The 16856-nt window shown below is 38.4% G+C and overlaps 1 protein-coding gene across 2 annotated transcripts in view; it reads left to right on the top strand.

Annotated features, from left to right (window-relative positions):
* The window catches only part of USP24 (ubiquitin specific peptidase 24), a 72550-nt gene that overhangs the window by 14633 nt on the left and 41061 nt on the right, over positions 1 to 16856 (top strand). For both annotated transcript variants that reach the window (XM_081196879.1, XM_081196880.1), the window contains exons 3-20: positions 1700 to 1767; positions 2420 to 2563; positions 3708 to 3830; positions 4630 to 4665; positions 5669 to 5734; positions 6111 to 6176; positions 7359 to 7433; positions 8645 to 8803; positions 9523 to 9637; positions 10401 to 10504; positions 13074 to 13181; positions 13341 to 13436; positions 13530 to 13691; positions 14143 to 14250; positions 15641 to 15790; positions 15965 to 16096; positions 16442 to 16553; positions 16767 to 16843. In XM_081196879.1, the coding sequence (XP_081053005.1) occupies positions 1700 to 1767; positions 2420 to 2563; positions 3708 to 3830; positions 4630 to 4665; positions 5669 to 5734; positions 6111 to 6176; positions 7359 to 7433; positions 8645 to 8803; positions 9523 to 9637; positions 10401 to 10504; positions 13074 to 13181; positions 13341 to 13436; positions 13530 to 13691; positions 14143 to 14250; positions 15641 to 15790; positions 15965 to 16096; positions 16442 to 16553; positions 16767 to 16843 (1901 nt within the window). The remainder of the gene's footprint in view (positions 1 to 1699; positions 1768 to 2419; positions 2564 to 3707; positions 3831 to 4629; positions 4666 to 5668; positions 5735 to 6110; positions 6177 to 7358; positions 7434 to 8644; positions 8804 to 9522; positions 9638 to 10400; positions 10505 to 13073; positions 13182 to 13340; positions 13437 to 13529; positions 13692 to 14142; positions 14251 to 15640; positions 15791 to 15964; positions 16097 to 16441; positions 16554 to 16766; positions 16844 to 16856) is intronic.

Raw genomic sequence — 16856 nt, 5'->3', positions numbered from 1 at the left:
AAAATGCAGACACCGGTGGCCAGGAAAGTATGGGAAACAAAAAAATGTAGACGACCAGAGAGGAAAAGGTTGGGAAGGGGAGAATGACAAATACAGACTGCTTCAGAGAGGAAAGAAGTTGAAACAAGAATTTAAAAATAAAAATGCAGAACCGCCACCCCCCGAGAGAAGGACAAAACCTACACACAGTGTTCTGTTCCTTCCCTTCTCTCCCTCACTAGGTCCCTCTTTTCTTAGCCCCATCTTACTTCTTTTTTACAAAATACTTTTTCTCCTGGTCACTCTGTGTTCTCCTTGGATAGTGATTTCAGGCTAGAAAACAAGAGAGTTTGAAGAGGAAGTGGGAATGGCACTCCTCCCACTTCCTCTCTCAGCTTTCTTTTCCAAGCAGAAATCACTCTCTTCTTACTTCTGAAGGGGCAGGGAGTGAAGTCATAGCATGGTATGGGGTATGGGGAGTACAGAGGCTTTCACTGACATTGAGAGACCCTTTCACAGGTGCTAATGCACACAAAAACCACATTGAGGATGCTGGCATTACAGCCGAAACCTTATAAATAAATACATTCTATGCATGCCTGCACATATTGGCTCTTCTGATTTTACATGCTGTGGAAAATCACCAAGTCACAGGATATGCATTGGGCCTCCATTTGAAAGGAAGTTCTTATAGATGCTGGTTGAATGTGTGATCTTTTGTTTACAGTGCAGATGTGTACCTCGGTCTAGTGCAGCCCTGTAAATATAAGCACTCTGCATTTGCACCCTTCAGGTTTACAGCATGTGCTTTGTGCAATGATGCTTACTCAGGATGATAAGTGATGCTGCAAGACCTATGCTTCAGGGAACTATTTAAGTTGTCTGTGCATAATCAGTATCATCATGAAATTATAGCTAAATTGCAGCTGTTCAGCGCGAAGCATTGCCTGCTTACTTCTGCCGCAGATGGTGTGTGGCACATCTGATGTGCTCAGAAATGTCTGTATCCTTTCCCAAGGGTTTGACAGTAAACACCATTAAAGAAACAAAATAGTTCCTAGGTTGGGGATTCAGTCTTCTGCTCTTGTGTATGATCTCTCCCCCTTCCCCGTTTTTCATCTTGATGCTTCAGATGAAGTGAAGAGCATTTATGTCACTGATAACTGCATACACTCCAGCTGGAAGCATCTGCATCCACAGAGAAAACAGAGCAATGCTTACCTTTTATTACCTTTGCTGTAATATTCTACTGTGCCAGCCAGCAAACTCTGCCTGGGATCCATAGAGCTGTTCTGTCTCATGTGAATTTCTCATTCCCTCATAGAATTTCTGACTCCAGTGCCATATCATAAACTGCTTTTGAAAGTCCCACAGTTGAATAAGAAAATATCTAAAGTCTCCTTTGTTCATAGTATTCTGGATCCTGGCCTTTGTGAGCAATACCTTGCCCCTTCCTTTTAAGCACAAGAATATGGAGCTTTAGAAAGCATTGTTGCTTCTGTGTTGACTTTTAGAAATCTGCACTGTTTTATTTCATTCATTTCTCCTTATTAAAACTATAACTTCTTTGAGTTTCTTCATTATTAAAATAATTGGTATGCAGTAGTGGTGTTTGTGTGAACCAACAAAAATCTTGTTTGGGTAGCCCTGTGAGCTTCAGTCCGTAGCTTGCAAAACTTTGCAGGATCCTAACTCCTCCTTTTTTCCTCTGTTAAATAAGGGCTTTCGGATTCTGATGAAAACTGCAGGAGGTTTATGGACAGATGTATGCCTGAAGCATTTAAAAAGGTAGGTGTAAGAGAAAATTACAGTGGATTCTATCTAGTGCTGTAGCTAGGAGAGTAGGCGGTATATAACTCATAAAGTGGCAGCTTGCTACATTCTGATACTGTAGCAAGTACTGTAAGGGGGAAGAGGGCAAGTTACAATAATGAACATGGTTGACAAATACTATTGTGCTATTCCACTTCAAATTTGCAGAGTTAAGAGCTGCATTTGATTTTTCTTTTGCATGTTGCAGCAATTTTGTGGTGTTCTACAAAATAGGTCACTTTTTATTGGGACAGCAAATGGGGACAGGAGAATGGGGTTGAGAAAAGTTTGTAGGAATAAGGACAGGAGTTTGTTTGGGGTGTTTTTTTAAGTGAATTAGTGATGTTATGCCAAGTGAAGATGTTCTCCTAGCCACCTCTGGTCTTGGAATGTATTGAAGATACTGTTTTCTCTAAATATTCTATGCCTAAAAATGGAATCTTCTTAAAACTGGGATGGGGAGCTAAGGTAGATGCCGGCTGTTCTTTCCAGGTTTAAAATCTGCCTTCAGAAGTTGTTTGTTGGTAAATAGATAGCTCCAAAAGCATTTCAAGGCTAGCAAAAAAGTACTCTTTTCCCCCTTGTAGATCCATGTCAGCATTTTAACACATACTGTGCTCCTTTGCAGCTGTTGACATCGAGCGCTGTTCATAAATGGGGTACCGAAATCCATGAGGGAATCTACAACATGTTGATGCTACTAGTAGATCTGGCTGCAGAGAGGATAAAGCAAGATCCTATCCCTGTTGGTCTTCTCGCTGTATTCACAATGGTATTGCAGTTACTTGATCTCAAGGCTATTCAGCATGAAAATCTTACAACTGAATATCCGTTCATCCTAAACGCATGGCTTATTAAAATGTAAAATCTAGAAAAGCCATTTCTTGGTTATATTTGCATACTGAATACATTCCGCCAAATCATGATTAAGGAAGCTTTTAACTATGACTTAATGTGATGTTTGAATTGACAAGACATATTGAATTAACAAGACATATTGAATTAACAAGACATATTGAATTAACAAGACATACTGAATTGACCCATCACCCATTGAATCAGAATAAGAAACCTGGTTTGCAGTGGTTTTTTGAACCATGGCTTGTACTATTCTGGTTTGCCATGTCTGAACTGACAAACCACAGTTATGGCTGTTGTGTCATTTTCCAAGAACTGCTCCAAACCTTGGCTTTCCTGTATATTTGGAAATTCAAACCACTTAGGTTCTAAACTATAGAGAATGTAATTAATTACTTAGCAAGATGTATGTTCGTACTTTGCTTTGACACTTGGTATTCTACTGTCTGCAATGACTTTAAACTTGTCAATTTACTGTTTTTAAGAAATGTGAAGAGGGAGTGACCATATCTCAGTGGTAGAGCACATAGTCTGCAATCTCAAGATCCGAGGTTCAATTTTTGGCATCTTCAGTTAGACGGATCAGGTGGTAGGCAATGGGAAAGATCTCCCTCTGTCTGGGACCCTGAAGAGCTGGTCTTTGTCAGAATAGACCATACTAGAGCAGATGAGCAAACAGTCTAACCTGGTATAGGGCTGGTTTTTGAGGTTTCACTCACAATATTTCACTTTTCATTTTAAAAGCCAAAGTTAAGCATCCATGGTAATATCTACATAAACATAATCCGAAGCAATGCATTTCGCCAGTCTAGGCTCCAATAGCCACCCAGTGTTTTGTCAAAGAAAATTGGTTTTGAGATACTAAAACCATGTCTTCTATTTCTTCACTCTGAAGTTCTGGTCCTGCTTCTGCAAAAGTGTATGTACTTCTTGATGTTCAAACACTTCTCTTTCTTAAGAAGGAAAACCTGATGAAAAGCCACTTGATCCAAATGTGTTTTACATTGGAAAATTGCTAATCCTATATGTCTGCTTTCTTGTCACACCTTTCACTGTAGGCTCTTAATCCTGATAATGAGTACCATTTCAAGAACCGAATGAAAGTATGCCAAAGGAACTGGGCAGAAGTATTTGGAGAGGGCAATATGTATGCTGTCTCACCCATATCTACTTTCCAGAAGGTAAATGTTACACTTCAGGTCTCTTACTAGAAGTCAGACAGAATTTAAGTTGTGTTTTAGTGCAGTATGTGTGTCACTTGAAATAAACATTGCCATTTCCTCCCCACCCCCTTTCCCATATCTAACAATTTATCAATCTGTCTCATTGACAGTAGCCTTTAGTGTGCTATTATTTCTGCTACTTTGACTATAATAAGGGTTTAATTACCACTCCAACCACAGTGCTCTCTTCTAGGTCTTAGTGGTGACCACACTGTAGCTGTGGTTTAGACTGTCGTATGGGTGTGATAATTTCCAGTCCTTTTAGATCTGAATAGTGGCTAAGGAAGTGATATAAGGAAGTGATAAATGGATAAATAAAAATTCGGTCATGAGACTTTTTAGACACTTTTGCAGCATTGAGCTTATTGTTGCCAAAATCTTGCTTCTAATTTCATTCCTTTTTTAAAAAAAAAACCAACCCCTTCTACTCCATTATGGGTTATAAATATAACTGATTCTGTGTCACCAACTCCATATCCTAATCTTGCCATAGAATCATAGACTCATAGACCATAATACATTATAATAGGTTAGGCAATGTTTGGGAAGTGGATAGTGCTAACAATCTCATCCAGAAATGTTATGTGCCTTATCTGAACAGTTGTTGGCAGGCAGTGCCTGTGTTGTATTTGCAGTGACCAGTCATGCATGAAGTAATCTAGAGCTCTAAATGAAACACACAATTAAAACACCATTATTTTAGAAAGTATCCTTGAGGGGGAAATGCTACTAATTTGTTAACATCTCTGTTGGCTAGGAACCACATGGATGGCTAGTGGACTTAGTGAACAGGGTAAGTAAATGATAAAGCATTATTTATTTTGAACCATCTGCACATGTAAGGCACTATAAAGACTTTCACTAAACAAAAATAAAACCAGTTCCTGGGGTGGGGTGGGGTGACGACAAGAATGACTGTGAAGAAATACAGTTACAAATATTTAAGCTGGGATTAAGTTGGAAATAAGTGTTGGTCAAAAGACATATGGGAAAATAAGATACATTTGAGGAAGGATCTGAAGTGGAAGAGTTAGCACCATGTCTATATTCAGATAGATCACAAAAGAGAATGAATGGGTTGTAATTTAAAGCAAGAGGACTTCTGTGAATGAAGGATGTTAGCACTGGAAGAATGAGGATCATATATAGGCATATATTTTTAAATGAGATCCAGTGGATGAAATTATAGTGGTACTGAAGGGAATGGGAAGTATTTGAAGGGAAATGAAGAGCGGTCATCACTTGTACAATGGGAGAGCTGAATGTTTTTGTCAGCAGGATGAGTATTTTTAGCACCAAATATGAGGCTAGAGTTCTGTGGAGAGGCTTCCAAAGCTCATTTTGTATGTGTGTGCGCACATGTTCATGTATGCAGCATTATTCTTGCAAAATGTTCATGTGTGAGTTTTCATCATTTATCTGGAGCTGTAATAGAGTAAGAAGAAATGGATGATGCATATGGAAAAATAGTTTTACCTCTTAAAGGGATTTGTCATCAATTTCCCTGTGAAATGCCATTGAACTGAGTTTTCTAGGTGAACTTCAGAAAAATATGAGTCTTTGACAGAGAGAACTGCAATAGTAGTTTTCCTATTCTCCTATGAGAATTGTTGTACCTTTACCTCCATCACTGAAGTAGTAAAATCCTTAGACTCAGTATACCTTACAGATACATTTTCCTGTGGTGGACAACTGAAAGAAATGCTCATCTATTCATGCCTGTTTCTGAGATCTATCACGCTACTTTTATTTATATAGTCCATGTCTTTGACGGTGTTGTTTGTATATTTTTTTAGTTTGCAGAATTAGGTGGATTTTCTGCAATTCAGTCTAAGCTTCATTCAGAAGATATTGAACTTGGGGTAAGTTAAAATCCCGATCATTTCCCTTTGTTTTATGAATCTTTTACAGTAGTTGGCTCTTGTTCAATACTTACGAATTTTCTGTTGTTGTGGAACGGAAGTAATATTTTAGTCTCGAGATGTGCTGGGTGAAGCAAACACAACTTCTAAAACTGTAGTGTGAATTGGCATGCTTCATTGCATTACCTTTAGGCTGTATTTGCTGCTGCTGTCATCAAGCAAAACTATACTAGCCATGTTCATCTGTCTGTTTTATCAAATACCATTCTCTTGTCTTAGCCTCATATGCTAGGGACCAGTTTGGGCATCCTTCTTGTGTGGCATTTGCCTCGGGTCTGTTCTGTGTATGTTCTTAAATGCTTTCTCTTTCTTCTAGGCAGTATCTTCTTTAGTTCAGCCTTTGGGGGTTTGTGCAGAGTATCTCAATTCTTCGGTAGTACAGGTAACGAACAGCACTTTCTCTTTAAAATTATGTACAATTAGTAACTTGCTCTGAGATTTTTTTAAATAAGTGAAACAAGTGTGGTTCATTGCCCTATGCCTTATGTTTGTTTTTCAGGTAATGCATTTGCAAAATACTTGTTTTGAAACTCATAATATTATAATAATATAATAACACCAAATGATGCTCACATTAACATTGATGCTATTATTGTTAAAAACAACAGTCAGTTTGGGATAACTCTAGATAATCTGCGAGATGCCTTTATAGTACAGATTGGAGGTGGGCGGTCTGTGAGATCCAATTTGTATACTTAGAATTAAATAATTCTGAACCCTGGAATTTGTATTTAGTGACAGAACCAAACTGAGTTTTCAGTCCTTCGACATAAAAGCCTACTCCTCCAGCAGTTGAATGGGGGGGGGGTGTCATTTTGCTGCCATTGTTAAACAATTGGAAGTTGGAAATCCTTGTTCTACTTTAACCCACCCAGAGCTCAATCAGTAGGTCCTAATCTAACATTTGCCACCCCAATATAGACTTGTATTTATTTTTACATTGGGAAGTATCTAACAGTCACATGTGAAAGTTGCTTGTGCAACTGATCTTTCTCCTCCTCCCTACAGACACTTAAAAAGCCTTTCCGGAGGACTTCATTGAACAGCGTGGGCTGTTTACCTGGAAGGGGGGTGTTGTCTGAAACTGGACACAAAAACCTTGCTTCCTTTGCCCATTTTAGGGAGAGTTGCCTATTCCACAGCCCATAGGAAAGCCCTCCAGAGATGTTGTTCAGGGGGGCGGGGGTGAAAAGATTGGTTGAGTGAGCAGTTTACCACTCAGGCAAGCAGTGGATACAACACTTTATAATTAATTTGTTTATTTCCTTACTTCACATATACTCACATCAAACTGGCTTACATCTATTTTAATTGTACCTAGTTTGTGTCAAATAATGGAACACTAGCATAAGTCTTAAGTTCTGAGCATAAGTGGAATATACTTTTACTCAGGGGAGAGTGGTTGCAATTTTTGTTTCCTGCACCACATTAAATCTCACTTGGAGAAACTTCCCTGATCTTCAGAAGGGTGCAGGAATAAAGGTTTTCCATTTCAAGAAAGCCCTTGGAGCAGGGAGATACATTTTCTCTGTAACATACAGAATGCCTGTTTCTTGTTTTATAGCCCATGCTGGATCCAGTAATTCATAATATGATTAAATATGTACAGAATGTTGAAGAGAAGGACCTGAAAGACAAGGTAAAACCTGATTTTTTGGATATGACCTACAACTTGAACTGCAATTTGAAAGTGTAAAACGGACATTCCGTTAGCTAATGCTGCTGCTCCCATGCTTAAAAGCATGTGTGTACTTAACTAATGCTTGGTGAAACACTTGTAATGACACTTGACAAATAATCAGCATTAGAAGATTTAGCCATTAATGCTGTCAGCTGCAGTGTGCTTAGTACACACTTTCCTTTATAAATTAATTTGTTCTATATTTATGATTTATTTAGAACATGTTTACCCAGCTCTTCAGCTGGGCTACTTACATGCAGTCAGTTAATACAGGAAAGTGCCTTCCTACAGACGTGCAGTCTAAAACACATGATGCACAAGAAAGAAGGGCTTGGAAAGGAAGAAGAAACTCAGGATACCCATTTAAAAAATAAATAATAATTTCTATAATGACAGCATGGAATAGAATTGTTCAGGGACAGGAAGAGCTCAATAAAGCAAGTATTTTAGTGGAGCTGGTAGAGTGGCCCTGCTAGAGTGGTTGCTTCCGTGTAGCAGTCTACATCAGGCATAGGCAATCTCGGCCCTCCAGATGTTTGGGGCTACAACTCCCATCATCCCTGACTACTGGTCCTGTTAGCTAGGGATGATGGGAGTTGCAGTCCGAAAACATCTGGAGGGTGAAGTTTGCCTGTGCCTGGTCTACATCCACAATAGTTGCAAATCTGCACTCTTTGTTTTAGGAGGCTGGAATCTTGTATAGCTATTACTTTTTCAAAGCTTGTTTGATAGACAATGCAAAACTTTAAAAAGCTTAATAACTTTTACCCAAAAAATACTCAACAACTTTTGTGTCCAGATTTTCACTTTTTGAAATTTGGGAGCCCTACCTGTACAGTTTCAAAGGAGTTTGGATTTGGATTTGATACCCCGCTTTATCACTACCCTAGGGAGTCTCAAAGCGGCTAACATTCTCCTTTCCCTTCCTCCCCCACAACACTCTGTGAGGTGAGTGGGGCTGAGAGACTTCAAAGAAGTGTGACTGGCCCAAGGTCACCCAGCAGCTGCATGTGGAGGAGCGGAGACGCGAACCCGGTTCCCCAGATTACGAGTCTATCGCTCTTAACCACTACACCACACTGGCTCTCTGAACTTAGGTGGTATCTTCCTTGCTGCTTGAATTCTTCTCTGAGATCTCTAAAAAGCACTCATAATTCTTATATTTGCAGAGACTGGTCAGTATCCCTGAACTCTTGTCTGCCATCAAGCTCCTTTGCATGCGATTCCAACCTGACTTGGTAACAGTCGTAGATGACCTGCGCTTAGATATCCTGTTGCGTATGCTGAAATCGCCACACTTCAGTGCAAAAATGAACTCTCTCAAAGAAGTAAGTTTGCTATGCTAAAATCTTCAACTGATTAGATTGACATTCACAATCGGGTATTTTCAACTTTCACAGATCTAGGACACACTTTTATCCCAAACACTCATTTGGCGATCATTTTATTGATCTTTTACCATATATGTGCATGGTGGTAGTGCTCCTCTTGCGAGCCACCTTAAATCAGGCTGCAGCCCACGAATGGGTCCCGATCCAGTAGTTAAAGGCTAGTTCTCTAGCTCATATTAACCGTAACAACTTAATGATAACCATTGCTGATTTGGATCATAAAGCTTTCAAAGAGAAAATTCAGAGGCATAGGAGGAATCAAAAGATTCTTAGATTCTATCCATGGCTATAAATCCATTTGAAGTTCACTTATGGAATAAGTGGCAAATATATGGTGTTAGTGTGCATTTAAAAGGCCTAATAAACTTTTCATGAGGCCATTGAAATATTAATGATTTTACAGAGCTGGGCACTGCTCAGTGCAGTAATGAAAAATAGAATATAGTTTTGCTTATTCCCTGGATCTTCAAGTATTTAGTGTTTCAGGCCTTGCAAACCTTCACAGTGAAGACACATATTTACAGCCCTCCCAAGAACCACCCATACATACAGCAACTGACTTTCAAGTTTATATATTTTATTTCCTACTACACACTTTGGCTATTGATATATCTAGTTGTTACAAATCCTCTGAATGACACTGTGTTAATTTTTAGGTAACAAAACTTATTGAAGACAGCACTGTATCCAAATCAGTAAAGAACGCAATAGATACAGATCGGTTATTAAACTGGCTAGTAGAAAACTCTGTTCTTTCAATTGCATTAGAAGGTAAGTTTTGAATATCCTGCTGAAATTCTTAAACAGAAAGAAAGTTGATATTGTGGTTGCAGTCAGAAGGAGTGCTAAACTATGTTTGGTATTAATGAAAGTGAGCCTTGTACTTGCATGCTGCCTCACTCCTCTTCCTCCAGGTTGGCTGCAAGGAAATGATGTGAAGCTTTCACTTACAAGATTAAAATAAATTCAGAATGTTGTCCAAACCCAGGCAAACTGTGGTTTATCTTAACAGTGGTCGATTGACACAAACCATAGTTTAGAAAGTTGGCTTGTTTCAATTAACCATTGTTAAGATGAAGTGTTGTTTGGCTTTGGATGATTAAAAAAACCATGGTTAATACAAGATGGAAGCTAAAATTGTGTACTTTTTGCAGTACGAGAACAAAGTATATGAGCTAAGACTCGTAATGCTAAACCACAGCACCTTGTCTGAACCATTCATGTACCTGAATATTTTGGTGTAGATATTCAAAAGTTCATATTTTAGTGAGTCTTTCAAATTCTCTGGTATTTTTAGAAGTATCTTGGGTGCTACCAGCACCAATCCATCGGGTAAGAAAGGGCATTTTTAAAAATACTAAGGGCCTTAGTTGTGTAGTGAATGAGATGGAGAGGGTTGTTAGAAAACAGATCTTCATGTTACTGAAGCTCTTCTTGGTTGTTTTGAAGGAGTATATATTTTGTTATTACCATTTCAAAGACTTGATTAAGGCATTCCTTCTGGTTAGGCTCACTGTCCTCTTTCTTTCGCTAGGTAACATAGACCAAGCACAATATTGTGATCGTATAAAAGGAATTATTGAACTCCTGGGCAGCAAGTTATCATTAGATGAGCTGACAAAAATATGGAGAATACAGGTGAGGATGTGCAGCAGTATGTCTCAGAGTTTGAAATTCTTTTGACAGCATTTGTGGAATGTCTTTTTCAGGTGCATGTATAAAGATCCCAAACCTATCCAAACTTAGCAGTTAATAATAGTGTGACTGATCATACGGTAGATATCCATGGAGATGGAGTATGTGTTATTCTACAGAATTAGGACTCATGGAAGGAAGTTGTGTTCGTGGATGCTAAATAGATGCATCAGTCCTAGGATTGGAAGGAGGCCAGTAGGTCATATTGTTAAACAACTTGCCCAAGGGAAGTTTGTTGCTTGTAATACAAACAACACCTCAATGAATTTTATTTTATTTTATTTTATTTTATTTTATTTTATTTGAAATCACATAAATATGCCACAAGCAGAGAGAAGGGTTTGTTTCAATGCATGCTTCTCAGTACTTTCCTATCACCATATTAAGTCCTGACATCTTTATCTTGTGTTGTGACTTTCTCAAACCTCATAAGACATACCTTGTTCATGTCCTGCTGACCAGTAATCTGATTTAGGCAAGTTTCCAAGAAGATGCGTGACAACCACACTCCGATGCTATATGAGCAAGAAAGCAAACAGTATGCTGATCACATTTGCTGAGACCCTGGAAAAAAATACGCTTCTAGGTTCATCTCTTTTGTTTCTAGTTGTATCTCTCTTCAAATTCTGTGTGAAAGAGAAAACATTGAGAGATGTATGAATTTTCTTTTTATCTTGTTTTAGAACTGCTAGTTTTTTTTAATTGCTTTGCTAAATTTGTTTGACACCCACATACCTTTGCATTATCTGTACATTTTATTCAGTCCATCCATCCTCCCACACACCATTTCATTATTTGGTTACTTAGTTATTGCACTTTGATAAACAGAGCTCTAGTAATTCATGTATCTTCAAGGGCACTTCTGTCACTTTTCTTTTTTGCAGAAACGATGTTCATTCAAATTTCACATAAGTGTTGAAGGCTGCATGTTCTCTCCCTACCCTGCCTCCTCACTGCTTAATTTTAGTACTCTTATATGAAGCAACTATGTCAAATCTTCCTGTGCGCTGAATATGTTAAGAAACTATGGCCTGCTCTATACCTCAGTTTATGGTTATTCATAAATTTAATGGGAAATTTCTGCATGAAAATTTGTGCTGGAAAATTTCTGGAGTGCAGAAATGTAATGAGCACAAGGACCGCAACTCCAATTTACTTTATAACTAGATATGGGCGTCTTTAGAATATCCACACAGTGTTAAGCTTATAAATATGCAGTAGTCTGTAAAATGGTGACAAAGCTCTTTATTCCTGGCGTTGTTGCAACAATGTGACGTACTTCTTCATTTATTTTGAGCACAGTCATTCTGCTGACAAACCTGTGACATGTTCTAAAAAAAGAGATCTTAAGGCTCTGTGTGTCTCTGAATATCACACATTATAGCATGTCTTTGTAGTCTATCCCTTTCCAGTACTGTAGGACATGGGTAGGTTGTGACTGACTAAGGTGAGTTGCAAATCATTGCCACAGTGTAGCAGGGATGCAGGTAGAGTTGATGTACAAAGTTGTGATGTCCACTGCTTTTAAGCACACAATTTCCAGTATTCCAAATGGATGACTTCTGTGGTTCAATGTGTTTTCAGTCTCTCAACATTACATAGGATACTTATAACTAAGAATACTGCTACAATATTTTAAGGTGACTTCATTTCTTTAGATTTTGGCCATACGTTAACTTCAGTTGTATATGAGAACAAATAACATTTGCACACTGCCCATTCACAAGTATATTTCTTGTTGTAATATGTAGCACCAAGAGTTTGGTTGATAAATTAGCAGCTCAGTATTCCATACAGTCTTCATATTTGCATTACCTTTAGAATGTTTATTTCAAATACTGTACTAATCTGCATTCATATAAGGGCTGTTAGCACCTATGTTAACAACTTCTTTTGATTTCGAACAAATCAGTTCAGCCTTCCTGAAGGATTGTGAGTCCTTTCTGACATGGCTTGAGGATTTATTTCTGAAATTTTATCTTCCAAGGTTCTCAAAAGCACCATCTTTTCTTAGAGATGAACGAATGATTCATCTTTATTTAATTATGTAGTAGTAGTTACACAATGCCTGCATTTCTACTGGTTCCATTAGCCTCCAGAGTACCCAGAACCTGAAACAGAAAGTGCTTCTGAATTAGTAATCAGTTTACTCAATGACACACCTAGCAAATGGTATCTTCCCTTTACACTTAGTATAAAACCTTTCACAGAATACTAATACCTCCTTTGTTGTGTCCAAAACCTGAACGTAAAACCACAAAGTTGTCAGTGTGGTATTTCTTGCAGTCTCTAAGATGGGGCTACAGACTTCCTCACTCTTGCTTGATAATACATACACAGTGTGAACCTAAGCATGTTTAATCAGAAACATCTATGTTTTCAGTGGTTTACTCCAGGGTGAGAATGCCTAAGATTCCAGATTTTCTGTTTAATATACATCTATGATCATTTTTTCAAGTTCACCTTTTTTCATAGCTGTCTCCTTACTGTTGTTTTTCTCTCCTCTTTAAAGTCAGGACAGCCGTCAACTGTAATAGAGAACATCCACACCATTATTGCAGCAGCTGCTGTCAAGTTCAGCTCAGACCAGCTCAATCATCTCTTTGTCCTTATTCAGAAGGTGAGGCAACTGCAGCAAGAAACTGAAATATATATATTGAAGTCTGTTTGGATCTAAAGATCATAATATGGATAGCCAAAGCTTGGCCTAGTTGAAACTCAATTTGTTTTTTGTTTTGTCTTTATTTATTCCCCCCTCCCCTTCCCTCCCCTTTTGTAGAGTTGGGAATCTGAGAGTGATAGAGTGAGACAGAAGCTGCTAAGCTTGATAGGACGTATTGGTCGGGAAGCACGTGTAGAGACAACCACTGGAAAGGCATGAGTAATAAATTCCACTTTTAAGAGTTAACATGGAAGTTAACTTCTGTAATGAATGTTGATATTTATCTCTGTGTGTATATCCTTGTAGGTTCTTGAGGTTCTCTGGGAGTTGGCTCATCTTCCAACATTGCCCAGCAGTTTGATTCAACAAGCCTTGGAGGAGCATTTGACAATCCTTAGTGATGCATATGCAGTGAAGGAGGCAATAAAAAGAAGCTACATCATCAAATGCATAGAAGACATCAAGAGGGTTAGTTTGCCCTATCTCTCAGAATGTATATTCCGCGTGCCCCGCCTCCAAATCTTCTAGATGTAACTTTATTTGATTAGAAATGTTGCAGAACTTGAAGCTTGGCATATTCATTAGTTCTCACGTTTCACAGGACGCCTTGAAAAGGGAGAGTGTGTGTATCAGTTTGCTTTTTGTGAGAGTCATAGCCAGTATCTTGCCTTTGTTTCTGCCAAAAGCAGTGACTGTTTGCTGCGGGGAAGGTGCAAGAATGAAATTTGCAAATAGATCCACGTGTCCTTCACAATGTAATCTATATATATTACATAGAGAACTAAACAATGGATTTTGTGGAATTGAGGAATAGCTATAGTACAGACAACAAAAGTAATCTGGAATGGGGAATTAAACTTTGAATGTTTATGCAGTCATTGTTACTAAGCATATCTATTACTGTACCTTCTCCTAATAGTCATCCCAACATAATAATCCTCAGTTTGTGTGGGTGGTACCAGCTTTACGTCAGCTCCATGAAATCACACGCTCCTTTATTAAGCAGACCTACCAAAAGCAAGATAAGGTAAGATAATTTTTGAGACAAAATTGTGTCTTGTGTGGAGGGATATGATATGATCAGGAGGGAGAAATGATCAGGAGGGAATGAATCTAAAAAATGGGATGCATTCAGGGACAACATTAAATACTGAGGGTTTGGGTACTTGGGACCTAAAAATGTTTGTTTGTTCTTTCAGTGTATAGATCAGTGGTTCCCAGGCTTTACAAATTTGAGGATCACTTTTTAACCTCAATTTTTTTTGCAGGCCCTAGCATACAAATTGTTGTAATTTTAGGCTCTGTTAATTGAGCAAACGCTATTATGTACTCAATACAGCATGCAACTCACTCTCTCAAGCTAGATTTTAAAGAAGGGGGGAATGTGTTTCTTTGGGTGGTCTTAAGAGCTGTCAGCAGTAGGATCTCCCAGAAATAGCTATTTCCCACTATTCAGATTGTGTCCGAATATTTGGTCTGGTGTAACTCACAAGTTCACATACCATGTTGTAAACTCTGGCATGGTCAGATATATTAGCTCTGATTAAAGATGTTCTTCTGACTCTCCTTTTTTTTCGCAATAAAGGCTGTCTTGTATTGAGCCGCTTTTCCTCAGACCCTGCCCTCCATCAGCAGGATCTTCCATTATTTCCCATTTTATCTTTGTATCCTCCTCTCCTCCTAACATTTTTTAAAAGAGTCATCCTTTAGAAAGCTTGTATCAGACTCTAGCCTTACTTATTTTGTTGATCCAGATAATTATGATTTAATTAGGGTTTTTCAGCTCTGCATCAATACTTTATATTTGTAAGGTTACCTTGTATTTTATCCTTTTAACCTTATTAAACTTTACTTGTGTAATTCTTGATTAAGTTTTACTAAGTAGAGGAAACGTATTGGCTGACACTGTGGGCCTAAAGTCTCATCCTTGAATCCAAAATTTTCTTTGTATTTAGCCCCCCTCTTCCTAACTTTCTCCCTTTAACATGGCACCTGTGGTGTAGGGAACTGATGTGAAAAACAGCTATCAAACCCTGGGTCTGCTACATAGAAATCAGACTTAGACTTCCTCTTTGAACAAAGCAATCGCTGTCACAATGCCATGCCGTATTAGTGTCATTCTTAATGCTAAGTATTCATAGTAAGTTCAGATTTGGCTTTGGAAACGAAAGCACACGATTTTGTGTTGTGCTAACTGAAGGATGTATTTGAAGTGCTTAGTACTTCCTTCTGCACGACTAGTGTCATGACTGGAAACTGTGGTGAATGAGGATAGAAATTATGAGACTTTTGAGGCCCTGATTGAATAGATGGCCAGGGTGGTGCAGCGAGGGAAACTTGTATTCGAGCCTTGAAAGTCTTAATTGCGCATGTTGTAATGCTCTGCTTAACACATCTTTTCCAATACTTCTGCCAAGAGCATTATTCAGGATCTGAAGAAAAACTTTGAAATAGTGAAGCTGGTGACAAGCAGCTTAATAGCATGCCACCGATTGGCCGCATCTGTGGCAGGTCCTGGGGGCCTGTCAGGAGCAACCTTAGTGGATTGCCGATACACGTACCGGGAGGTAAGCAAACTTGTGGCGTTCAAACCAGATCACTTGGGGATAGCCCTGTATAGAAGCAACTTGTCTCTTTACTGAGGCAGCGAGCTTGAATCTCTCAAAGCTCAAATTTGCAAAATGTTTCATAAAGGTCTGTTCGGAAATGTTAATTGCAGTTTGTGTTTGCTTCCTTTTCAGTACTTGGAGGCACATCTCAAATTTCTGGCATTTTTTCTCCAAGAGGCTACGCTTTACTTAGGATGGAATCGTGCTCGGGAAATCTGGGAATGCCTTGTGACAGGCCAAGATGTTTGTGAACTAGATCGAGAGGTGAGATGCTGTCCTTGGAATAAATGTAGCACTAATTTACTTGGAAACAATGTATCCTAAAGATGATCTGGGGCTAAAATCAAAACACACTAGGAAAACAAAATCGTTTCGCAAATCTGTAAAAAAATAAGATGCTGTTATGAATGTTTGAGGGGCTATCAGGAGTAGACAAAAATTACTTTTAATTCTCAGTCATACGGATACTAGCGTTTTCTTAAATTGTTAGCAATCCTCAAACAAATTTTGGTGCGTGGAGTAAACCATAGTATGTCGGATATTTTAGAGCAGTGTAAAATATATCATTTAAAAACAGAATGTGAACCATAGTGTAAACTCTTTTCACAGATGTGCTTTGAATGGTTTACAAAGGGGCAGCACGATCTCGAGAGTGATGTGCAGCAGCAGCTTTTTAAAGAAAAAATTCTTAAATTGGAGTCTTATGAAATCACTATGAATGGTATGTAAGTATTTTTGTTTTATCAGCCTTCTGTATAATAGTCAGATATCTTAGAATAAAATTTGGGGGGCTTGATAACGGCTGAAGATTGCAAACAGCTTCAGAGACTAATGAAGTCAGACTTTAAAGCTTTTATTTTGCATGAGTAATGTTTCTGTGTTTGTTTAAATGAAAATAGCAGAATTCCTTTAAAATGTTAATTTTTAAAAACAGGTTTTGGTTTGTTTAAGACCTTTTTTGAAAATGTGAACCTCTGTGATCATCGATTGAAACGTCAAGGAACTCAGCTGGTAAGCAGCTTTC

The sequence above is a fragment of the Podarcis bocagei genome (assembly GCF_964188305.1).
Source record: "Podarcis bocagei genome assembly, chromosome: 5".
Classification (NCBI taxonomy): Eukaryota; Metazoa; Chordata; class Lepidosauria; order Squamata; family Lacertidae; genus Podarcis; species Podarcis bocagei.
Note: the sequence above shows the minus strand (reverse complement) of the source record. Positions and strands in the feature narration are given on the sequence as shown.